The 24,978-nt window shown below is 41.1% G+C and overlaps 1 protein-coding gene across 3 annotated transcripts in view; it reads left to right on the top strand.

Moving 5' to 3' along the window:
• The window catches only part of lrrc40 (leucine rich repeat containing 40), a 75,403-nt gene that overhangs the window by 37,555 nt on the left and 12,870 nt on the right, over positions 1-24,978 (top strand). For 2 of the 3 annotated variants that reach the window (XR_007039550.1, XM_047374193.1), the window contains exons 6-13: positions 3,210-3,349; positions 3,503-3,675; positions 3,801-3,891; positions 7,429-7,474; positions 8,437-8,539; positions 11,238-11,345; positions 11,426-11,536; positions 18,544-18,621. Coding sequence is in view for 2 of the 3 variants with exons in the window: in XM_047374193.1 (XP_047230149.1) it covers positions 3,210-3,349; positions 3,503-3,675; positions 3,801-3,891; positions 7,429-7,474; positions 8,437-8,539; positions 11,238-11,345; positions 11,426-11,536; positions 18,544-18,621 (850 nt within the window). In the remaining variant the exon portion in view is untranslated. Of the gene's footprint in view, positions 1-3,209; positions 3,350-3,502; positions 3,676-3,800; positions 3,892-7,428; positions 7,475-8,436; positions 8,540-11,237; positions 11,346-11,425; positions 11,537-12,010; positions 12,210-18,543; positions 18,622-24,978 lie in introns of those variants that run through there. The other variant, XM_047374194.1, reaches the window with a different exon arrangement.

The following is a 24,978-nucleotide window of genomic DNA, read 5'->3' as shown; positions in this document are numbered from 1 at the left end:
CTGTTTTATCTAGGTCTTCCAGGCTGCAATTAGCTAGGCTACGTTCCACAGCCTGCACAGAGGTTGAAGGGGCAGCTCCGTCTTTCTTTGCTGATTTTGGTCTTTTCTCTAGGCGGGAAGCTTGGCTGATCTTACTCTTGTGCAGGTAGCATTGTTCATCAGGGTGTGGTTTGGTGTCGTTCCCTTGTTGAATTCTTGGTATCTCTAAGTCAGGGGGATCTTTCGGCTTCTTTTCATCCATCCTTTCTACTAATGCCAGCTCTCTCTTCCTCCGACTCTCATGCTGGCAAAGGGAAGTGACAATGACTATTTCGGTCAGTGAGGCGCTTGTCAGCAGATTCTTGACTACATGGTGTGCTGTTGCAACGGCCACTTTTTCTGTTGACTCCCATGGCAGGTCATGTGATCTCAGTCCCTCTAGGCATATTGTTACACTTCTCAGGCCGTGGTTGATGGCGGCATTCAGTCCTTCCAGGGCTACCCACATTTTCTCTCTGTACTCTTTCAAGTCTTCTCCCTTTTTGTAAGCGACAATGGGAGAGTGGATGACAGCATAATAAGAGAGGTCGGCCCCACTAGTCAGACCCACATTGCTTGCTTTGTTCTGGCTCACTTGTCTTCTTAGCTCTCGAACTTCTTTTTTGTAATTTTCCTGTGCCTGGGCTCTTAACTTTTTTCTGAATTTGGTATTGTGAATCTTGACGTTGTCATTTGTGAAAACTAACAGTCCGTCTCCCTCTATGTCCCAGGGGTCTCCGATAACTTGGTAGAGTCGGGTCCCATTTTGCAGGGAAATTCGTCTTGCATCTGTGGGCATCGGGTCTAGGACTTTCCTCATCATGACTCTGTCTGACTTCTGGCTAACCTTTCTTGGCTCTTTTTCTTTGACATCTGTCCTTCCTGTCATTCTGAGTTGGTTACTAGTACTGTTTTCTTTGGCTTCTTGTTCAAATTGGAAGGTAAGGTCTCTTACTTTACTTTGTGTTTGGTCCTGCTCCCTTTGGCTTGGGGTGTTGGGCATACGTTTGAGGGTTCCCCTATGGCGCTCGAGGGCTGCAGACAAGAGGGTTCCCTGCCTGGTAGTCGCTTGCAGTTCTTGTCTGGTCTGAGTAATCCGTTGAAGAATGTCGCCCTTCGGCCTTACAATGTAGGGGGTATTAATTGGTCCTTGGCTGGATTCAGCTTCTCTTTGGTCTGGTTCTTGTTCTGACTCGTTGCCCTCTTCTTCGCTCTCTGTTTGTGCCGTTAAGTCATAAGTTGGTACCTCTGAGTCAGCTCTGTGGTCTTTTCTTTGCTCCGGTCGGCAATACTCACTACGTTCTTCAAGCAAACTCTCTTTGTCATCATCTTGGATGGCTTGCATCTTTTCTTTGAACTGGGTAATTTTTTTGATCTCTTGTTCATAATTTCTCAATCTTGCAGCGGATCTGGCAGTGGGGTTTGTGAGGTACCCATTCAATCCAGTCTCGTTGGCAACCATCTTTACAATTGGGTCATATTTTTCGGATGGACTGTACAGTGAGCTCAGCTTCCCTGGTCCCCACTGTTCAAGGAACCCTATCCACCAGCGTATCCATCGACCAATGTCTTCCTTCTTCTGGACTGCCTTGGGGCATGGCATCACGACCAGCCTGAATCCATTCATAATCTCTGAACAGTAGTATGTGTCACGCCTTTGAAGGTGGTTAGTTAGCTGACTCACCAGTGTTTCTTTTGGTTGCTCTCGGTTACAACTGAGGAACATTTTCTTTATTGATGAAGTCTATGTTGAATATCCGTCCCCACCTAGCAGCACTTCAGTAGGGAAGCGGTGTAGCTCTAACTGTATTGATGTCGGTACTTCTGTCGACGGGTGTGGTCCTTCAGGTCCCCATCCGTCGGTTCCTGCGTTTCAATCTCTTCGTCCATCGCTATGTCTTTGTCATCTCGAGTTGTCCATCTCCAAAGCCTCTCGAGGTACCTTTGAGTAGAGATGGGTTCAGACTATTTGGTTACTAGCTTTACTGTTTGGGTCTGGTCAGTCTACCCTCAATAAAGCCCTATCCTCACCTGCACGCTATGCAGTTACTGCGAGGGTTGTGACTGATGGCCCTGTCAGTCACAGACAACCTTACTCCCTTTCAGGCTGTCGGTCCGGGTGCTCAGGCAGAGACGTCCTTCTGCTGAGCAACCTTCTTCTGGTGCCCCTTTGTCTCTATCAGGGTCCCTGTTCGGGCACCACCTTTCGTTGTCCGATGAGCTAACCCGTCCCTCCTACTTCCCTATGTCTAAGGGGATTGCTCAATCCAGCTCTCCATCCAACGGGTCTGGACTTCCCTAAACCTGAAAAGTCTTACTAAGCAGGTTTACTGAAAGTTCTGTTTAAGCTGGTGTCGGGAAATGATTCGCCTAGCCTCTGACGGCCTGCATCCAGAAGTCTCGCCCTTCAACCGGAAGTCTGGACGACTGAGTAGCCCACCGCAGTCATTCACAGTTCAGCAGTCACTTCTGTTAACAGCTGCTCATTCCTGTCTCACTCAACATTACTCTTCCTCTTAAACAGAGGCTTTAATTCTTACATCGGTGCTGCTCAAACTTTTAGTTACAGCATTTACTTCATTCACAGTTTAAAACCATTACTTAAACTTCATCCTTTTTATTCATACATCACTAATGATCAACATTATATCTTTCATATATAGTTGATTGAGAATTTTAAACCATAATGTTTTGTATTTTAATTATCAGTTCTCAGTCATATTTCAATCATATGTGTTTTAACTTGAAAATCAAAGATTACCAATTTCATTTAATACTTGTAGAAAATGGAAAATCATTATACATTATTTCTTTGGTTACACTTCTTGGTTATACTTCTGCAAAAGATAAGACAGTTAATATGTGACGGTACACAGGCCTCTCCAGTCTTTCAGTTCTAGAATATGAGAATATGCTTGTTTCACTTTCTACTGCTTCCACTGTGTATTTTAATAATTATTGCATGGATTACACAAAAGGATATTTATTGTAATTGTTATGGATTTAACTGTGAGCAGTTAATGAATGTTGCATGGATTACATGGAAAGATCTCACCTTATTTTGACACTACTTTGTTTTATTCTAGTTTTATTTTGAATATCAAGTCATTTGCTGAAGAAAGTTTCAGATGTTAAGATGTTGTTTGAAGCAAGACTGTTTGATGCCTTCATGTTTTGACCTGACCTGGCAGATGTAAGGCTCCTGGACTGCAGCAATAATCAGCTGACTGACTTTCCTGTCAGCCTGTCAGGGATGCTTCATCTGGAGCAGCTTTATCTCCGACACAACAAGCTCAGCCGACTGCCCCAGCTCCCTGCACCAGCACTTAAGGTAGGCATGGCTCTCAATTAACATCCCTTGTGGTGGAATTAATGCCTGTGCTACATGAGCCATGACCCAGTCTGTGTGCTTTTTGTTGAGGTTTGCAGTATATCCCACACCTGTGGTGTGTGTGTGTGTGTGTGTGTGTGTGTGTGTGTGTAGGAATTGTTTGCTGGGAACAACCAGATTGAGCTGTTGGAGATGGAGCAGCTGGCCTCTCTGACAGCTGTAACTCTTCTAGAACTGAGAGATAACAGGATCAGAAACATCCCTGAAGAGATTACTTTGCTGCTCACTCTGACAAGGCTTGACCTCACAAATAATGACATTAGCACGTAGGTCTTCAGCATTTTGACACTATGCACATTTACCATGTAGACTGTTTTGTTTTCCATTTGCAATGAAGCTATTTTAAAAAAAATTCCACTTAGTGGTATTAAGTGGATTCTGTCTTTGGCAGTCTACCAGCTTCTTTGAGCCTGCTACCCAACCTGAAGGTGTTGCTGCTGGAGGGAAACCCTCTCCGTGGAATAAAGAGAGAAATTCTGGCTGTAGGTCACACATTCAAAACACACACAAACTGTGAGGACAGAAATTGTTTATCCTTTTTGTACTAGAACTGAAAATCATACAGCGTTCTTAAAGTGTGAGGCACTTGTGCATTGCGCGTTAACATTCAACTGACTCTATAATCCCCAGTGAGTACAACTTTATTAAACACCGTTTGGTGATAAAGACATGCACAGTGTTAGGTTTTCTGTGTAGAATAAGGCTGCTGTGTGATGTGAAACTTGTGGCCTTTTATTTTCTCCTGAGGTTGGTCCATGCTGTCAGTCTCCTGTTCCAGCATGTAGGGAATGTTTTGCAGCTTAAAGCTGCACATTTTATTGAATTGTAATTATCATTGCAATAACAGTGTGTGCAATATACCAATGGCAAATGACTGCTTTAACAGAATATTTGGTTGAGCATTGTATTTCATGTATCAGGCATTTACATTCTGCATATGAATGTTCTATCTGGCTGGTTAGATGATCTGCTTACACCTAATGTGTGTTTTAGGGGCTGAGATGCCAAAGCTTATAGACAGTGGTGGTAAATAAGGAAAAATGGGGTTTAACTGTACCAGATTTGGTCATCACAGTTTTCAGCTCAGTTTCACTTTTAAGCACACAGATTTGTCATTTTGAGATGATCTACAGGAATTAAACCTAAACACAAAGATCAAGTTTTAAGCCTCTATATTTAAATGATTTCAAGTAATTATTTTGATACTTTTAAATGAATATGCGGTTTTTAAATGATCATGGTTTTAATTCAGTGTTTTAGTAAGTATATCAACCTTGAAAGATTTTGTAGTGATTTTGCTTGGAAACATCTCCGTGCTTTAATAAGTTTGTGGATTTTTTACAGATCTCTCTGTTAGACAGTGACTGTTCCCCAAGCCATCTACATTCTCAGATAATGACCAGACTTTGTAGAGGTTAATGATAATGCTTGTGGGTTGCTTTTCCTCTTTTTCTTCTGTCAATCCTCTCCCTTTATGTCCCGGACAATATTGTAAAGTTGCATATTTTGCAATGTACATGTTTTGAATGCTAAGAGAGCAAGGCAGTAGTCAAAACAAATGGTGACTATTTTGAAGATTCTATGATTTTAAAATGTTTAGAGCTATTTTACACTTTTTGTTTTTTATATAATTGTATGCGTGTTCATTCAGTTTTGTTGCCTTTGGTGATAATCTACAATTTAAGTAGTCATGAAAATAAAGAGAGCCATCAAGTGAGAAAGTATATCTATATTATTTTTTAAGGGGGTGAATGGATAGTAGTTTTGCTTCTGTTACCTTGTACTGCTGCCTGGAAAAAAGTATCTAAAAAAAGCTCAGCAACATGTCAGGGCAGAAGTTAATAATGAACCAGAACAGGAAAAATCTGTGAAGCTCGGCATTTATTCAGATAAATTAATACAAGGTCCAGTCTGATCACTTCCACTATCTTCAGCTGGGAACCTTCCATGACTCAATCGGCTAATCAATAAATTGGCTTTTCATTTACCAGCTATTACTTTTTAAAATGGGCTCCCAGCTGTGATCAAAAAGGGTCATTCCACCCAAACATTAAATCTGTTGGACATACATCCATTTCTCAGCACAACCCAGGGTGATTGTATACATGACAGGTCTAGACTTGAAAGACAACAGACATACAGTATAGACCAAAGGTTTGGACACACCTTCTCATTCAAAGAGTTGTCTTTATTTTCATGATTATAAATATTGTAGCTTCACACTGAAGGCATCAAAGCTATGAATTAACACATATGGAATTATATACTGAACAAAAAAGTGTGAAACAACTGAAAATATGTCTTATATTCTAGGTTCTTCAAAATAGCCACCTTTTGCTTTGATTACTGCTACGCACACTCTTGGCATTCTGTTGAGCTTCAAGAGGTAGTCACCTGAAATGGTTTTCACTTCACAGGTGTACCCTGTCAGGTTTAATAAGTGGGATTTAGAGCCTTATAAATGGGGTTGGGACCATCAGTTGTGTTGTGCAGGAGGTGTATACAGTACACAGCTGATAGTCCTACTGAATAGACTGTTAGAATTTGTATTATGGCAAGAAAAACGAGTGGCCATCATTACTTTAAGAAATGAAGGTCAGTCAGACCAAAGAATTGGGAAAACTTTGAAAGTGTCCCCAAGTGCAGTCGCAAAAACCATCAAGCGCTACAAAGAAACTGGCTCACATGAGGACTGCCCCAGGAAAGGAAAACCAAGAGTCACCTCTGCTGCGGACGATAAGTTCACCCGAGTCACCAGCCTCAGAAGTCGCAGGTTAACAGCAGCTCAGATTAGAGAACAGGTCAATGCCACACAGAGTTCTAGCAGCAGACACATCTCTAGAACTGTTAAGAGGAGACTGTGTGAATCAGGCCTTCATGGTAAAATAGCTGCTAGGAAACCACTGCTGAGGACAGGCAACAAGCAGAAGAGACTTGTTTGGGCTACAAAACACAAGGAATGGACATTAGACCAGTGGAAATCTGTGCTTTGGTCTGATGAGACCAAGTTTGAGATCTTTGGTTCCAACCACCGTGTCTTTGTGCGGCGCAGAAGAGGTGAACGGATGGACTCTACATGTCTGGTTCCCACCGTCAAGCATGGAGGAGGAGGTGTGATGGTGTGGGGGTGCTTTGCTGGTGACACTGTTGGGGATTTATTCAAAATTGAAGGCATACTGAACCAGCATGGCTACCACAGCATCTTGCAGCGGCATGTTCTTCCATCCGGTTTGCGTTTAGTTGGACTATCATTTATTTTTCAACAGGACAATGACCCCATACACACCTCCAGGCTGTGTAAGGGCTATTTAACCAAGAAGGAGAGTGATCGGGTGCTCCGCCAGATGACCTGGCCTCCACAGTCACCGGACCTGAACCCAATCGAGATGGTTTGAGGTGAGCTGGATCGCAGAGTGAAGGCAAAAGGGCCAACAAGTGCTAAGCATCTCTGGGAACTCCTTCAAGACTGTTACTGTTGGAAAACTATTTCAGGTGACTACCTCTTGAAGCTCAACAACAGAATGCCAAGAGTGTGCGGAGCAGTAATCAAAGCAAAAGGTGGCTACTATTTGGAACTGGATAGCAGATGTGATCTTCAAGTCCTGTCTTTCTTCTGCCCCCTTCTCCCAATAAATAACACTCATTATTCCTCAAAGGAGCTAACAGTGTAACATCTCCATACTTCTCAGTGCTGATATGCAGAAAGAGTTCAAGGTGATTAAAAACTATGAAACATTTTCTTTTCTTTTTAGCTGTAATTAGGTTTGGGTTTTGTTGTTGCATTTAATTGATGCTTATAAATATGAAAAAGACTTACTAATTGATTTATTTTTTCATGACTCACAATAATAGTCCAAGTTGTAATAGCAGATACAAAGGCTTTGATACATTTAGAGAATATTCTTTGTCTACTGTGTAACATCATCAAATACCTCCCATCCACTACTGAGCTTTGTTTCTAATAAACCTATAATCATTTTGATTAATTCTTGACTGACCTAGTGTTGTTTTTATCACAGAAAGGAACCAGTGACCTTCTGAAATATCTAAGAAGAAGAATTAAAGGTGACGTTTTTGTTTGTAACTGTAGAACTGTGTAACTTGCTGCAAGACCTTTGAATTGAGTGAATAAATTACATTAAAACTTGCTATCAGTTCTTCAAAGACCTGTTAATCATCCACCCATTGGAACCAGGTAGGTTGAAGCAGAGAAGCAACTGGAACATTGAGGGCAGTGTTCCCTGAGAATCAAGGTTGGGAAACACATAATTAAAGGAATAGAAAGAGCAAATGAGTGCACTGAAAACTGATAAAACATATTGATTGTAAAATGTGTTGCCAGTTAAAGTTGAGTTTATAACTAAAATTACTGACAAAAGTAGCTGGAACCCCTCTAGAATTATCACATCTTAAACGCCTATTAAAAATTAAACTGCTTATAACATTTATCATCTGTGAACTATTTAATTTTGTGACTGACCCATGGAAAATTATTTTTGTTCATTCTTGGAACATTGTAGAATCCATTTTCACCTGAAATGTTAGATTTTATAAATATGAGGAAAGATAAAGAAGTCCAAACCTCCAGTTTAAAGTGGATTCTGTTGTATATAATCTCAACACTTGTGCAAATATTTATCAAGAATTAATAATCGATTAAAGTCTGTCCCGTTAGAAGGCAAAAAGCCCAAAGCCATGGAGGATTGGCAGCAGAGTTTAGATTGTAAGCCAGAGGTTTATAGAAGTCCAGCTTTGCCAAATGGACATTTTATAAGATGTTTTTTATAAATATGTAAATCAGTCTTAGTCTTAGAGTACCGTATATAAATTTTAATTTCTTGAACTTGGCTTTTCTAGCTTGGTAGAAATCCATGGCCTTATGCCTAACTGAATATCTACTTGAATTGAAACTTGCCTAATGCCAGGTTTTACTGGCTGTGCTCTATTAATACTTTAAAAAACCTCCTCTCTTTCATTTCATGGGTCAATTGGTGTTTCACATTGTGTTTTATCCATTTGATTGGCAGAGGAGCCTGAGAGAGCAGCTGGAAGACCAACTGCAATGACTTTACCATCTGAAGCTGTAGTAAATGTACATGACATCAAATCTCTTAAGACACTGGAGTACAGGTTAGTCTGTATTTTCACTCACACTGACAATAAAGGGTTGCCTTGTCCAGCTACCGTTTCCCATTGACTAGTTCATATAAACAGTTTAGCTTGAAGGCTCCATCAGAGCTTCAAGCTAAACGGCTAAAGTAATCACCCCCTTGGCATTTTTCATGACTTTTTGCCTCACAACCTGGAATTTAAATTGATCCTTTGAGAGTTTTCACCATTTCATTCACAGAACATGCCTGCAACTTATAAAGATGTAATATTTTTTTATTGTTTTTATTAACAAATAGGACAAAATAACAGAACTAGAAAGGGTGGCTTGTCCTCTTCAGGTTTGAGGGGAGTTCCTGCTTCAAGTGGAGAAGTTCAAGTATCTCGGGGTCTTGTTCATGAGTGAGGGAAGTATGGAGCGGGAGATCAACAGACGGATTGGTGCGGCTGCCGCAGTAATGGGGGCACTGTGCCAGTTCGTTGTGGTGAAGGAGAGCTGAGCCGAAAAGCGAAGCTCTCGATTTACCGGTCGGTCTACGTTCCTACCCTCACTTATGGCTTATGGGTCATGACCGAAAGAACGAAATCCCGGATACAAGCGGCTGAAATGAGCTTCCTCCGTAGAGTTGCCAGGCTCTCCCTTAGAGATGGGGTGAGGAGCTCAGCCATCCGGGAGGGGCTCGGAGTAGAGACGCTGCTCCTCCACATCGAGAGGAGCCAGTTGAGGTGACTCAGGCATCTATATGGGATGCCTCCTGGACGCCTTTCTCGGGAGGTGTTCCAGGCACGTCCCACCGGGAGGAGGCCCAGCGGACGGCCCAGGACACGCTGGAGGGACTATGTCTCTCAGCTGGGCTGGGGAGAGGGACGTTTGGGCATCTCTGCTGAGTCTGCTGCCCCTGCGACCCGGTCCCGGATAAAGCGGAAGACGACGAGAACGAGTACGAGGACAAAATAACAGAACTAATGATAAAATTTTATAAAACTCCAGCGTGTCTAACTGTTCACCCCCGCTAAAGTTAGTATTTGCAGAGCTACATTTTGCAACCATTACAGCCTCAAGTGGCTTTGGATAAGTTTCAATGAGCTTGCCACATCTTGCCATCAGCATTTTCCCCCATTCCTCAAAGCAAAACTGCTCTAGCTTCTTTGTGTTGGATGGTTTTTGCTTGTGACCACTCATCTTCAAGTCTAACCACAGATTATTCAGCTGGTTATTCGGCTTGAGGTCTGGACTTTGACTAGGCACATTTAAATGTTTCCCCTTAAACGATTCAAGTGTTGCTTTACTGGTATGCTTAGGGTCATAGTCCTGTTGAAAGGTAATGGTGCTAAACATTCATTTATGAGGATTATGTATTTGGCACCATCTCCCTGAACTTGGACTGGTTTCCCAGTCCCTGCTACTGAAAAACATCCCCACAGCATGATGCTGCCACCACCATATTTTACTGTAAAGATAGTGTTCTTGGGGTGATGGGATGTGTTGGGTTTGCACCAGACATAGCGTTGTTCTTGGAGACCAAAAAGTAAAATGTTGGTTCCATCTGACCGGAGCACCTTCCTCCATACATTTTAGGAGTTGCCCACATGTCTTTTACCAAAATCAAAACATGCCTTCTTATTGTTAACACTAATTAATGACATTTTTCTGACCACTCTTCCAAAAAGCCCAGCTCTATAGAGTGTATGGCTTATTGTGGTTCTATGAAAATATGCTTTAGTCTCTGCTGTGAAACTCTGCAATTCCTTCAGGGCCACCTTTGGTCTCTGATTAATGCCCCGCTTTTCCACTCTTGAGTTTTAGTTTTGGTGGACTGTCCTCTCTTGGCAGGTGTGTTTTGATTTGGATCTTTAATATAACACACCCTGACTTTTTTTTCGGTACCATATATTTGTCTAATTTCACTTCACCAATGTAGACAATTTTGTGCTGATCCATCACAAAATAAGATTAAAAAACATTGAAATTACAGTCTGGAATTTAAGAAAATAGGTAAAGAGCCAAGGGGTTGAATACTTTTGCCAGTCACTGTATGTGCTTGAATTGACAACTGGATTAATAAAGGGGAAAGCTGCTTTCTTAGGTCTAGATCAGCATGTTGTCACACTGACAGAAGTTTCCAGCTCTGTTAATGATCTCCACAAAGCTGCATTCATTTATTAACAGCGCTTTAGCTCTTTGTTCTACTTTGATTGTTTCTTTCTATCCTACAGGCAATGTATGGCAAAGACAAACCAGAGTTAGAGAGGTTGTCTGTGTTCAGGCCCTTAATCTTGTTATCGGAGAAAACTTAATTATATGTCTACTAATATACAGGAAATTATGATAACAGGAAAGTGCTGGCAAAGAAAACAGGAGAAAATAAGTCAAGGAACTCTGCTACCAATTGAAACAGGGCAAAACTACTTCTAAGTGTACAAATCAACTGATTTGGACCAACTTTGTTCTCAAAAAGAACTAAAACTAATAAAAAAAATGTATGACACCAAAATAAAACTTTTAGAAAAGACTGCAAGTCTGATGTGTTTAATTATTTCTCAATTCTAAATTTCAAATTGTTCACAATATTTACTGCAGAATTGATTAAAACTCTAAGGGAGTGTTTTTACTTTAACTTAGCTTTTACATCGCAGCAAGATGATGCAGTGTTTGTATCCAAACCTGTGGTTGCCTGTGGTGTTTTTGGAAATATGCTTTCAATGTTTTTGTGTTCAGCAACAAGCAGGCAGAGAGCATTCCAGATGCGCTGTTTGACGCTGCAGCATATCAAGCTATAATCACAGTTAACTTCAGCAGGAACCAGCTGACATCTATACCTTTTCGGTGCGTATCACTGAACCATCAATGATTCTGTTCTAACTCCTGATTTAACAGGCACCAACCGCACTGTGTACTCTGTGCAGACTGCTGGAGTTCCGTTCCTCACTGTCAGATATGAATCTGGGTTTCAACAGACTGAGCAGATGTTCGCCTGACATCTGCACCTTACAACAGCTCACACACATTGACCTCAGGTACAAACACATTCATGGACGCTTATGGACGTTTTATTCATCTGCCTTCTTACTGCCTTTCAGTGATATGTAATTTGCCACTGAACTGCACCTACTTAAGCTTTCTGAGTATGACAGGTTGTGGTGGAGGGGTAGCTACTGTTTACAGGGAGAGCTTTCTCTGTAAACTGGTTTACATCTATATATTCCAGCTTCGAGGTGAATTGTTTGAACTTCTATCAGTTCTCCCGGTGTTGTGCGTTGTTCTATATAGACATCCAAAATACAACATAGACTTTCTTGTGGACTTTGGTGATTTTTTGGCAGGAGTCTTGCCTGAATACGATCGCGTTTTAATAACTGGAGATTTTAACATTCATGTTTGCTGCCCTGAAAAACCAGTGGCCAAAGACTTTATGTCTTATTGATTCTTTTAATTTTGTTGTTTTTGGTTTTTGCCTGTTGTGTTTGACATGTCACTCATCTGTTATTCAGTCAAACGTCCCGCTCCAGCACAGCGCCCTCGGGTTATAAACTCCTCTTCTGCCACTCAATTCTCGCCTGCCTTTTCATCTATGATTGCGTGAATGCTGGGGTAAAGATGTTTCTCTTTATTCTTTATTATTCTGTCTTCTTCTTTTTCTTCTTCTTCTTATTGTGTGAATGCTGTAAAGTATAACACACAATAGTGTTCCTGTTTCTCACACTTATTGTGTTCCTGTATTTCATTATTGTGTGAATGCTGTAGGCACTTACTGAGTTCCTGTTTTTTCACTTTACCTATACAAATTATACATCAAAACATAGGATTCTCTTTCGCGATTAAGAAAATGTAAACCGTTCGTAAACTGTTCAAGGTAGAGACATGAGCCTTGTGCAAATTTATTTTCAGACCTTGCTGGCGCTCACAGAGAAGGAAGTTTTTTTCATACCTTTTGTCATAAAAAAGGTTTGTTTATGAGTACCATATCTGTCTTTCCCAAAATCACTTGAAATTGAAAAATGTCAAAATTGTCGACTTTTCTACACTGTCACATCTCCTACATGGATTTATGTAGACACATGAAAATCTCCAGGATTGTTCACCAATGCCTGCTGATACCTACGGTCGAAACAGTCTTTGGATACCTTTTATCGTTTCCTCGTGAAGTAGGTTTGTTTGAGAGTGAAAAATTCCCCTTCACTCTGGTTAAAAATGGTCAAAATGATCCACTTTTTCACAAGGTCACACCTCCCAGACAAATGTTTGTGGAAACCTGAAAAGCTTCATGATTGTTCAACAAGGCCTGTTGATTCACACGGTGCAGGAATCAAATCGATAGCCCGTATAGTTGTCGCGTTACTAGACGTTCGAGAGCATGTTCTGGCAGTTTTGTCTTTTTCTCCATTTTTCCCTTTCTTTTCACCTAGTGTTGTGCCTTTAATATTATATTTTCAAGAAACAATTTTAATATTTCTGTTCCCCTGTCCGTTCTGAGAAAAACGATCCAAGAATGACGTCGATAGCCCTTACAGTTTCCAAGTTATGGGCAGTAGTTCGGGAGCATGCGCCTCCATGTTATAAAGCCAGGCCAGGGGGAGACACAGACTGTCATGCTGTGTGAGTGGGAAACGGCAGGTGTCAAGTTACACTGACACTCTTTGCTGATTGGCTGATTCACTCCTCGCTGTTCTATTTATCTCTGTGTATCTTCTACTGTATATGTTTGAATGTGACTCTGTCTTTCTTTCTGCCTATATTCTCTCCCTGTCTCCCACTCAGACACACACACAGAAGAGCCCCCCCCCCCCTCCCACACACACACACAGACATCCATAGATTACATTCATTATTCAGAACCAAGTAGAAGCTCTATCAGAACCTGGTCCAAACTCCATCAAAAGCTGGAAGAAAGGTCCATCAGAACCACGTACAGACTTCTGCCAGAACCAGGTCCAATATCCATCAGAACCTGAAAACATTTTCATCAGAACCTGACCCAAAGTCCATCAGAACCAGTTAGGAACCCTCCATCAGAACCACGTCCGAAATCCATCAAAACCTGGAACAAATGTCCATTAGAACCAGACCCAAACTCCATCAGAACATTGTATAAATCTTCATCATAGCCATATACAAACATCCATCAGAACAATGTCCAAACTCTATCAGAACAAGGTGGAAACTCTATCAGAACCAGGAAAAAACATCCGTTAGAACCATAAATAAATCTATCAGAACCTGGTACAGATCTTCATCAGAACCATGTACAAACCTCCATCTGAACCAGATCCAAAGTCTTTCAAAACCAGGTCAAATCTATCAGAACCAGGAAGAAACACCACCAGAACCAGGTCCAAATCTCCTTCAGAATCAGGAGGATCCTTCTATCAGAACCAGGTCCAACATTCATTAGAACCAGACCCAAACTCCATCAGATCCAGGAACAAATCTATATCAGAACATTGTATAAATCTTCATCAGAACCATATAAAAACATCCATCAGAACGATGTCCAAACTCTATCAGAACCAAGAGGAATTCTTCATCAGAACTAGTTAGGAGCCCTCCATCAGAACCAGGAACAAATCTCCATCAGAACCAGACCCAAACTCCATCAGAACCAAGAGGAATTTCCCTTCAGGACTAGTTAGGAACCGTTTATCAGAACCAGGTCCAAACTCTATCAGAACCAGAAAGAAACCTCCATCAGAACCAGGTCCAACATCCATCCGAACCTGGAAAAAATCTCCATAATTCAAATACAATTCAAAAATACTTTATTAATCCCAAAGGGAAATTAAATGTTGTTGTACTCATTATGTAGGTTTCTTCAAAGAGCCGTTGTAGGTGCTGATGGGCTGTGGGCAGGAAGGATCTCCTGTAGCGGTCTATCTTACAGCACGTCTGAAGAAGCCTCTAACTGAAGACACTGTTGTTGTAGGACAGTCTCATGAAGAGGATGCTCAGGGTTCTCCATAATGTTTTTCATTTTATGAAGAATCCTTTGCACAATGATCTCCAGAGATTCCAGAGGAGTCACCAGAACAGAGCCAGCCTTCTTTCTCATCTCTTGAGCTTTTTTAAGTCCCTGGCTCTGATGCCGTTTCCCCAGCAGAGGATGAAAGAAGTGATCACACTCTCCACAACAGACTTATAGAAGAAACGCAGCATCTTGCTGCAAACACCAAAGGACCTAAGCTTCCTCAAGAAGTACAGTCTGCTCTGTCCCTTCTTGTAGATGGCTTCACAGTTGCATCTCCACTCCGGTGTTCACCTGGACAACAGACTGAGGTATTTATACTTCTCCACCACCTCTACAAATAGTTTTTGGCTTATTCCTGTTTCTCTTAAAATCTACAATCATCTCCTTTGTTTTAGTCACGTTCAAGATGAGGGTTTGTTGAAGCGGGTGTATAATGGCATCTTCAACTCTAACTCCACAGTGATAACCAAACTGAAGGGGGTCCTAATAGTTTATTGTTTGCTTACTAAGGTGGGCCAACAGGAGTCTCTCTAGGACCTTCATGATGTGGGATGTCAGTGAAACAGGTCTATAGTCATTGAGGACTGATGGGTGAGATTTTTTGGTACCGGAACAAGACAGGAGGTCTTCCACAACACTAAAACCTTTTTCTGGGCCAGGCTAAGATTAAATAGGTGCTGCAGAATCCCACAGAGCTGCTCAACACAGCCCTCTAGGGCTGACATTATCTGAACCTGCAGCCTTATTCCGATTCAGTCTCTCCAGTTGCATCTTCACCTGACTTCTTGAAATGGCAAATGGAGCATCAGCATCTTCTGCTTTGGTTGAAGGCATGTAGAAGCAGAAGGGCCCATGGCTGACGTGGAAGAAAAGACATTTGAGGTGTTAATGGACAGCTGTGGATCCTATGGGTCAAAGGAGGGTGGGATGTCTGTTTGGCTGTGAGCAGGAGAGGAGGATGCAAAGCTTGTTTCTGAACTGAACCTATTGAAGAATGTGTTCAGTTCATTGGTTCTGTCCAGACCTCAATCGGTCTGATCATCCTTCTGCTTGAAGCCTGTGATCTTCTTCATCCCTGACCACACATCTCAGATATGGTTTTGCTGGAGCTTGCTCTCCAACTTCTTCTTGTACACCTCCTTGCAGTCTCTTATCTTTACTTCAAGTTGCTTCTGTATCCTCCTCAACAATTCTGTCTCCCTCTCTGAAGGCTCTTTTTTTCTTGTTAAGCAGGTCCTTCAGGTCACTGGTGATCCAGGGTTTGTTATTGGAGAAGCACTTCACAGTTCTGGTGGGGATGATCTTATCCACACAGACGTTTATATAGTCAAAGAACCAGACCCAATCTCCATCAGAACCATGAAGAAACATCCATCAGAAATAGATCCAACCTCTATCAGAACCAGGTCCAAACCTCTATCAAATCCAGGTCCAAACTCTATCAGAACCAGGAAGAAACATCCATCACAACCTTGTACAAATCTTCATCAGAACCAGGAAGAAACCTTAATCAAAACCAGGTCCCAACTCCACCTGAACCTGGCAAAAATCTCCATAAGAACCTTGAACAAATGTACACCAGAACCATGTACAAGCATCCATCAGAAACAGGTCCAAACTCTATCAGAAACAGGTACAAATCTTCATCAGATCCAAGAGGAACTCTATCAGAATCAGGAACAAACCCCCATCAGAACCAGATCCAATCTCTATCAGAACCAGAATGAAACCACTACTCTGTGACTTATGATAATACCATCTTCATAGGTCCCAGGGGAGCATCAAAACAGTGACCATTTAATGTCAGTTACTTAAACAGCTTCTACTGCTGTTCCAACACCTGAACAAGAGTGAATAATTTTAAAGATCAATGTCATAGACTTTTGAATTTTACCCCATACATTGCTTTTTGCATACTAGATGGGGTAAATTAATTTCAGCCTTCATGCTAATGACAGCCGATATGCTAATGTTAGCATTTTAACTTCTGGAGAACTCTCTTCTCTCGTAGCTGAAGAACACTTTTGCCTTTTTTAGGCAATTTCTTGTTTTTGTGTTTCTTCAGCATATTTGTTGTTCATTCTTCTTCTAAAATTTCAGCCATTTTTATATATATTTTAGCACTGACTCCAGCTTCTTAAGTTATATTTTTGCTTCAGTGTATGCTTTTTCAGCTCATCTATGGGCAACTCTTTCCTGCTTTTTTAAAAAAATGATCTTGCATTTTAATAACTGTTTTAACAAGTAGTTTTGAGGTAACTTCACCTTGTTATGCTGTTTTATTGCTAATAGTCTGCCTGCTTAAAAAGATCAGATTAGATTTCAGCTGATATTCTGCTGCCAACTTAAGCCTCTTTCCGCCAGCTTTCAATAGGAGTTTAGCATTTCTGTTTTCTTATAATTCATTACTCTTCAGATTGTTTCTGCCAGCTTTCAGCTAAAAAATCAGCATACAGCATTCACACTGCATTTTTGCATTTTTTCTAGTTTTTCCTAGTGATTCTTTGGGCATTTATTTAGATGTTGATGATTTTTTTAAATTATTTTAATTCAGTCTGTCAGAATGGCAGAATCAGGTGGCTCCATTGAAAATAAGATCCTCTAAACCCAGATCTGAACCCTGGATAAAATATGCCACGCGCACTGCCAGGATTGATTGCAGGAGAGCTGAATGGAAATGGAAGAAGGACAAGTTACAGGTGTCCTTCCAGATGTTGAGAGATTGTTGGCGTTCCTATCAAAAAATTGTGAAAACTGCAAAAAAGAAACATTTTATGGATATTATCTTCTCTAACTGCAACAATCCTTGGATTCTTTTTAAAACCATTAACTCTGTTCTTAATGTCCCTCAATCAGCTGGTCTGGAGAACTCAACTGAACTGTGTGAGCAACATTTGAGCTTTTTTATTAATAAGGTTGCAAATATTAGAGCCCTTATGAGCACTGATTCTCACGACCCTTCCATCTCTCGCACACATTCTGCTGTTTTTATTAGTTCAAGTTTGTCACTCTGCCTCTCTTAAAAGAGATCACTGGTCATATGAAGTCTGCCGGTTCTCCAATTGACCCGATTCCACCTCGTCTTTTTAAAGAGGTTTTTCCTTTCGTGGCTCCCTATGTAGCCAATATTATAAATAGCAGTTTGATAAATGGTTATGTTCCAGGAAGTTTTAAACATGCAGTGGTGACACCATTGATCAAAGTGCCTGGCCTGGACTCCACTGAAATAAATAATTGTAGGCCTATTTCAAAACTTCTTGTCAAAGATCCTGGAGAAAATTGTTTATAATCAGTTGATTTTATATTTGACTGAGCACAACCTTCTTGAACCATTCCCATCTGGTTTTAAAGCCTGTCGCCTTTTATCTCATTCAAGGAAACGTGAGCATATCACTCCTGTCTTGGCATCTCCATTGGCTTCTGATTCATTTGCATATTGATTTTAAAGTTCTTTTATTTGTGTTAAATGTTTACATGGTCTTGCCCGACCTGATTCAAATGTATGTTGCCTTACGCTCTCTCGGGTCAGTTGATCAGTTACTGTTAGTAACTGATCAACTGATGCCTTAGTCCTCGACACGGCTGTCCTGGGTTCAAGTCCCGGCCCTGGTGACATTTGCCCCATGGCTTCCCCTCTCTCTCCATTCCCATTTCCTGTCTGTCTACTGTCAAAAAATACTGGGAAAATAAAGGCCACCAGTGCCGTAATAATACAGGATGACTCTCTTGGCACCCTTTACCAGCAGATTGAGAGGAAACTACATGATGCAGATGTGATGCCTGGGATGGTAGCATTATGACCAGGCCAAAGCTTAATTAGCCAGTCATAAAACCCCAGAAGTGTCATGCTTGTTTCATACTCAGATGAGGTCCATCCTTGAAGGTCCTGGAGATTCTAAACAACCTGTCAACATTGGTGGCTGAAATAACTATTTGCTTTAACATATTGAAGGCTGTACTTTTAACCCAAGCTGTTACTGAACAAGTAGATAACAGCAGCAACAGATTCTCAGTGTCAGAATTCCTGTTTACATTAATATTCTGTGCCTTTTTTTGTTTCAGAAACAACCAACTGACTGAATTGCCATCTGAAATGAAGAACCTATCTAAACTACGATCCATTATACTGAACTACAACAGGTAGCTCTCTGAATCTAGTGGGATCTGTTTTTAAAGACATTGTGTTTTTGAGCTAGACACGGAAAGGCCAAGCAAGCAGCATCAAGTTCCAGAAGAAATACAGCACAGACCAAAAGTTTGGAAACACCTTCTCAATCAAAGGGTTGTCTTTATTTTCATGACTTTGAATATTGTAGCTTCACACTGAAGGCATCAAAACTATTAATTAACACATGTGAAATTATATACTGAACAAAAAAGTGTGAAACAACTGAAAATATGTCTTATATTCTAGGTTCTTCAAAGTAGCCACCTTTTGCTTTGATTACTGCTACGCACACTCTTGGCATTCTGTTGAGCTTCACGAGGTAGTCACCTGAAATGGTTTTCACTTCACAGGTGTGCCCTGTCAGGTTTAATAAGTGGGATTTAGAGCCTTATAAATGGGGTTGGGACCATCAGTTGTGTTGTGCAGGAGGTGGATACAGTACACAGCTGATAGTCCTACTGAATAGACTGTTAGAATGTGTATTATGGCAAGAAAAAAGCAGCTAAGTAAAGAAAAACAAGTGGCCATCATTACTTTAAGAAATGAAGGTCAGTCAGTCCGAACATTTGGGAAAACTTAGAAAGTGTCCCCAAGTGCAGATGCAAAAACCATCAAGCGCTACAAAGAAACTGGCTCACATTAGGACCGCCCCAGGAAATGAAGACCAAGAGTCATCTCTGCTGCGGACGATAAGTTCATCTGAGTCACCAGCCTCAGAAATCGCAGGTTAACAGCAGCTCAGATTACAGAACAGGTCAATGCCACACAGAGTTCTCGCAGCAGACACATCTCTAGAACAACTGTTAAGAGGAGACTGTGTGAATCAAAGCAGTAATCAAAGCAAAAGGTGGCTACTTTGAAGAACCTAGAATATAAGACATATTTTCAGTTGTTTCACACTTTTTTGTTCAGTATATAATTCCACATGTGTTAATTCATGGTTGTGATGCCTTTAGTGTGAAGCTACAATATTCATAGTCATGAAAATAAAGAAACCTCTTTGAATGAGAAGGTGTGTCCAAACCTTTGGTCTGTACTGTAGAAGGTGGAAATCTCATAAATACACATACGGTCAGTGGCGTGCACAGACATTTTGGGAGGGAAGATGCTCAAGTGGAAAAAAAGGGTACCTTGTGCAGCACATGGAGCTGTCAGCTGCCTTTTGTAGTGTGAGAGTTATTACAGGCACAGCATGAACATAATTTAAATGTATTACTAAGCACCACAAAATGAACTGTTCTGTGGGATGTAGCAAAATGACATCCCAGGAATATTAAGATTAATAAGGCAACAAAATTATCAAAGATTGATTTAAAGTTCCTGAGTCACATTTGAATTATCCTTCATTTTCTTCTTCGTTTGTCTTGACTATATCATTCTGTACTTTTATCACAAAATGTCTTCTGCACCAAATAACCTTATGTTTTAGCAAAGCAGGTTACATTGCCAAATTTACCAGGTAGGTCACACTAAATGAGTTATCTTCAGAAATGTGAGTAACCAGTGACCATTCTACAGTGTAAATCAACTATACCCAGAAAATAAGTTATAAAATCTTTATAGTCAAAATGAAACCAACAGGAGAGAATAAGATCATAAGAATGGTAAATGGACTGAACTTATGTAGCGCTTTTCCAGTCATACAGACCGCTCAAAGCGCTTTATACTAGCGCCACATTCACCCAATCGCACTCACTAGTGAGGGGGGGGGGGGGGGGGGGGGGGGAGAGCCGGGTTCGATCCCACCAAAAGGACATGCGTTCTAAAGCACCTTTTTTTTGTTAACTTTTTTGGCCACAAATAAAGCATAATATGGTTGCTTATTGTGCATTGTAGACCGTTTTAAAGTATTTTAAGCTACAATTTAGTGCTTCATAAGTGCTATCATAGAGCTGTAAACTTCTAAAACAATGTAATCTAAATGTGATTTCTGTTTTTACGCTCAATTAGTTAACCTGGCAGGAGACAGATTGTTCTGTAAATAACATTAACTCTTGCGTGTATATCAAAAAGAGTAACTAAAGCCCACTTGGGCACAATGATCTTGGCTTTATAAAAAATTCTGCATTGAGGACCCAGTATTATCAAATGGGAAATTTGAGCATAAAGCACAGTAAATCTTATGCCAGCTTAATTTAAGTTGTCAAAGTTGTTTTGACACCAGAACAGCAGGTGCATGACCTTCAGATAAACCCTTTGTTCTAAGTTTTATGACCAGTCCACTTAAGGTTGTTGACACTTCATTACTGTTTGAAGTACAAGACTTTCAAGGTGTAATGGGCCCCAATGAATGTGCATTTATTGCACATGGATATCTCAATTTATTCATGATGTAGAGTATACTGCAACCTATTAGCATGTATGGACCTACTGAATATATAGTTGTTTTCCCTTTAATATGGTTACCTTCACATAAGCATGCTAGAGCACATTACAGTCACTATCAGCAAATATCTAAACAAAGAGGTCAATAAGCTGAGTAATTTTCATTTTGTATTATTTATTTAAAAACATGTTATGTATACACACACACATCCTTTATATAAATGAACATATACACACACACTAACATCATATATATAAATGAACATATATACACACATTAACATCGTATATATAAATGAACATACAGGGGTTGGACAATGAAACTGAAACACCTGGTTTTAGAGCACAATAATTTATTAGTATGGTGTAGGGCCTCCTTTTGCGGCCAATACAGCATCAATTCATCTTGGGAATGACATATACAAGTCCTGCACAGTGGTCAGAGGGATTTTAAGCCATTCTTCTGGCAGGATAGTGGCCAGGTCACTACATGATACTGGTGGAGGAAAACGTTTCCTGACTCGCTCCTACAAAGCAACCAAAGTGGCTCAATAATATTTAGATCTGGTGACTGTGCAGGCAATGGGAGATGTTCAACTTCACTTTCATGTTCATCAAACCAATCTTTCACCAGTCTTGCTGTGTGTATTGGTGTTTGAACCATTGGATGCACATGGTCCTCAAGAATGATTCTGTAGTCCATCTAACACAATTATTGGGCCAAGGGAATGCCATGATATGGCAGCCCAAACCATCACTGATCCACCCCCATGCTTCACTCTGGGCATGCAACAGTCTGGGTGGTACGTTTTTTGGGGCTTCTCCACACCGTAACTCTCCCAGATGTGGGGAAAACAGTAAAGGTGGACTCATCAGAGAACAATACATGTTTCAACCCAAGATTTGCGCTCCTTGCACCATTGAAACCAACGTTTGGCATTGGCATGAGTGACCAAAGGTTTGGCTATAGCAGCCCGGCCGTGTATATTGACCCTGTGGAGCTCCTGATGGACAGTTCTGGTGGAAACAGGAGAGTTGAGGTGCACATTTAATTCTGCCGTGATTTGGGCAGCCGTGGTTTTATGTTTTTTGGATACAATCCGGGTTAGCACCCGAACATCCCTTTCAGACAGCTTCCTCTTGCGTCCACAGTTAATCCTGTTGGATGTGGTTCGTCCTTCTTGGTGGTATGCTGACATTACCCTGGATACCGTGGCTTTTGATACATCACAAAGACTTGCTGTCTTGGTCGCACATGCGCCAGCAAGACGTGCTCCAACAATTCATCCTCTTTTGAACTCTGGTATGTCACCCATAATGTTGTGTGCATTTCAATATTTTGTGCAAAACTGTGCTCTTATCCTGCTAATTGAACCTTCACACTCTGCTCTTACTGGTGCAACGTGCAATCAATGAAGACTGGCTACCAGGCTGGTCCAATTTAGCCATGAAACCTCCCACAATAAAATGACAGGTGTTTCAGTTTCATTGTCCAAGCCCTGTATATACACACACTAACATCATATATATAAATGAACATATATACACACATTAACATCATATATATATATGAACATATATACACACACTAACATCCTTTATATAAATGAACATATATACACACACTAACATCATATATATAAATGAACATATATACACACATTAACATCGTATGTATAAATGAACATATATACACACATTAACATCGTATATATAAATGAACATATATACACACACTAACATCATATACTGGTCCTTCTCAAAATATTAGCATATTGTGATAAAGTTAATTATTTTCCATAATGTCATGATGAAAATTTTACATTCATATATTTTAGATTCATTGCACACTAACTGACATATTTCAGGTCTTTTATTGTCTTAATACGGATGATTTTGGCATACAGCTCATGAAAACCCAAAATTCCTATCTCACAAAATTAGCATATCATTAAAAGGGTCTCTAAACGAGCTATGAACCTAATCATCTGAATCAACGAGTTAACTCTAAACACCTGCAAAAGATTCCCGAGGCCTTTAAAACTCCCAGCCTGGTTCATCACTCAAAACCCCAATCATGGGTAAGCCTGCCGACCTGACTGCTGTCCAGAAGGCCACTATTGACACCCTCAAGCAAGAGGGTAAGACACTGAAAGAAATTTCTGTACAAATAGGCTGTTCCCAGAGTGCTGTATCAAGGCACCTCAGTGGGAAGTCTGTGGGAAGGAAAAAGTGTGGCAGAAAACGCTGCACAACGAGAAGAGGTGACCGGACCCTGAAGAAGATTGTGGAGAAGGGCCGATTCCAGACCTTGGGGGACCTGCGGAAGCAGTGGACTGAGTCTGGAGTAGAAACATCCAGAGCCACCGTGCACAGGCGTGTGCAGAAAATGGGCTACAGGTGCCGCATTCCTCAGACCTGGGCTACAGAGAAGCAGCACTGGACTGTTGCTCAGTGGTCCAAAGTACTTTTTTCGGATGAAAGCAAATTCTGCATGTCATTCAGAAATCAAGGTGCCAGAGTCTGGAGAAAGACTGGGGAGAAGGAAATGCCAAAATGCCAGAAGTCCAGTGTCAAGTACCCACAGTCAGTGATGGTCCGGGGTGCCGTGTCAGCTGCTGGTGTTGGTCCACTGTGTTTTATCAAGGGCAGGGTCAATGCAGCTAGCTATCAGGAAATTTTGGAGCACTTCATGCTTCCATCTGCTGAAAAGCTTAATGGAGATGAAGATTTCATTTTTCAGCACGACCTGGCACCTGCTCACAGTGCCAAAACCACTGGTAAATGGTTTACTGACCATGGTATCACTGTGCGCAATTGGCCTGCCAACTCTCCTGACCTGAACCCCATAGAGAATCTGTGGGATATTGTGAAGAGAACGTTGAGAGACTCAAGACCCAACACTCTGGATGAGCTAAAGGCCGCTACCGAAGCGTTCTGGGCCTCCATAAGACCTCAGCAGTGCCACAGGCTGATTGCCTCCATGCCACGCCGCATTGAAGCAGTCATTTCTGCCAAAGGATTCCCGACCAAGTATTGAGTGCATAACTGTACATGAAGGTTGACGTTTGTTGTATTAAAAGCACTTTTCTTTTATTGGTCGGATGAAATATGCTAATTTTGTGAGATAGGAATTTTGGATTTTCATGAGCTGTATGCCAAAATCATCCGTATTAAGACAATAAAACCCCTGAAATATTTCAGTTAGTGTGCAATGAATCTAAAATATATGAATGTTAAATTTTCATCATGACATTATGGAAAATAATGAACTTTATCACAATATGCTAATATTTTGAGAAGGACCTGTATATAAATGAACATATATACACACACTAACATCATATATATAAATGAACATATATACACACACACAATAAAATTAGTGTGAAAAAGTACCCAATTGTACTCCCTTATTTTCTCATCCTTCTGAGCCACTGCTCTTTGGTCCCTGTTTGGGCAGTGAATCCTGCCTTTGTATTGGCTATGGCCAGTTTCTGTGGTGCGTGGCTCACCGCATTTAGTGCATCTGTTGGATGTGACTGTCCTTGTGTATTTGCGCTTTTCTTTTTGGGTTGTCTCTTGGGTTTGGGTAAGGCCTGTAGGTGTTGTTTTAGAATATGGTGGGCATATGATGTTTGGATGTTTGGTGTAGTGGGGGGTAGCAGCAGAAGCAGTGGCAAATTGTTGCCTGCTGCAGTGGTAGATGGCATGTAGAGTGGCATATAAAAAACTGTTGGCTGAGATGCAGGGGGTTTTGGCTGAATGGTTTTCAGCTCAGCTCTGTCTCTGACAGTGAGTTTTGTTTTTGCCTGGCCAGTGGTGTCAGGTGGCAGGTTGTAAGTGTGTTCATGTTTGTGTGGTGTGAGTTGAGTGGGCCTAGCATTTACTGGGAGCAGTGGTTCACTGGCAATGGGCCGTTCCTGAGGCAGTAACAGCCCTTGCATCAGAATGGCAACATCTTGTGCTTTAAATCTTTTGTTATGCCACGGTGGTCTGGTTTA

Source organism: Girardinichthys multiradiatus, chromosome 9 (genome assembly GCF_021462225.1).
Source record: "Girardinichthys multiradiatus isolate DD_20200921_A chromosome 9, DD_fGirMul_XY1, whole genome shotgun sequence".
Lineage (NCBI taxonomy): Eukaryota > Metazoa > Chordata > Actinopteri > Cyprinodontiformes > Goodeidae > Girardinichthys > Girardinichthys multiradiatus.
This window is presented reverse-complemented; position numbering and strand designations above follow the sequence as displayed.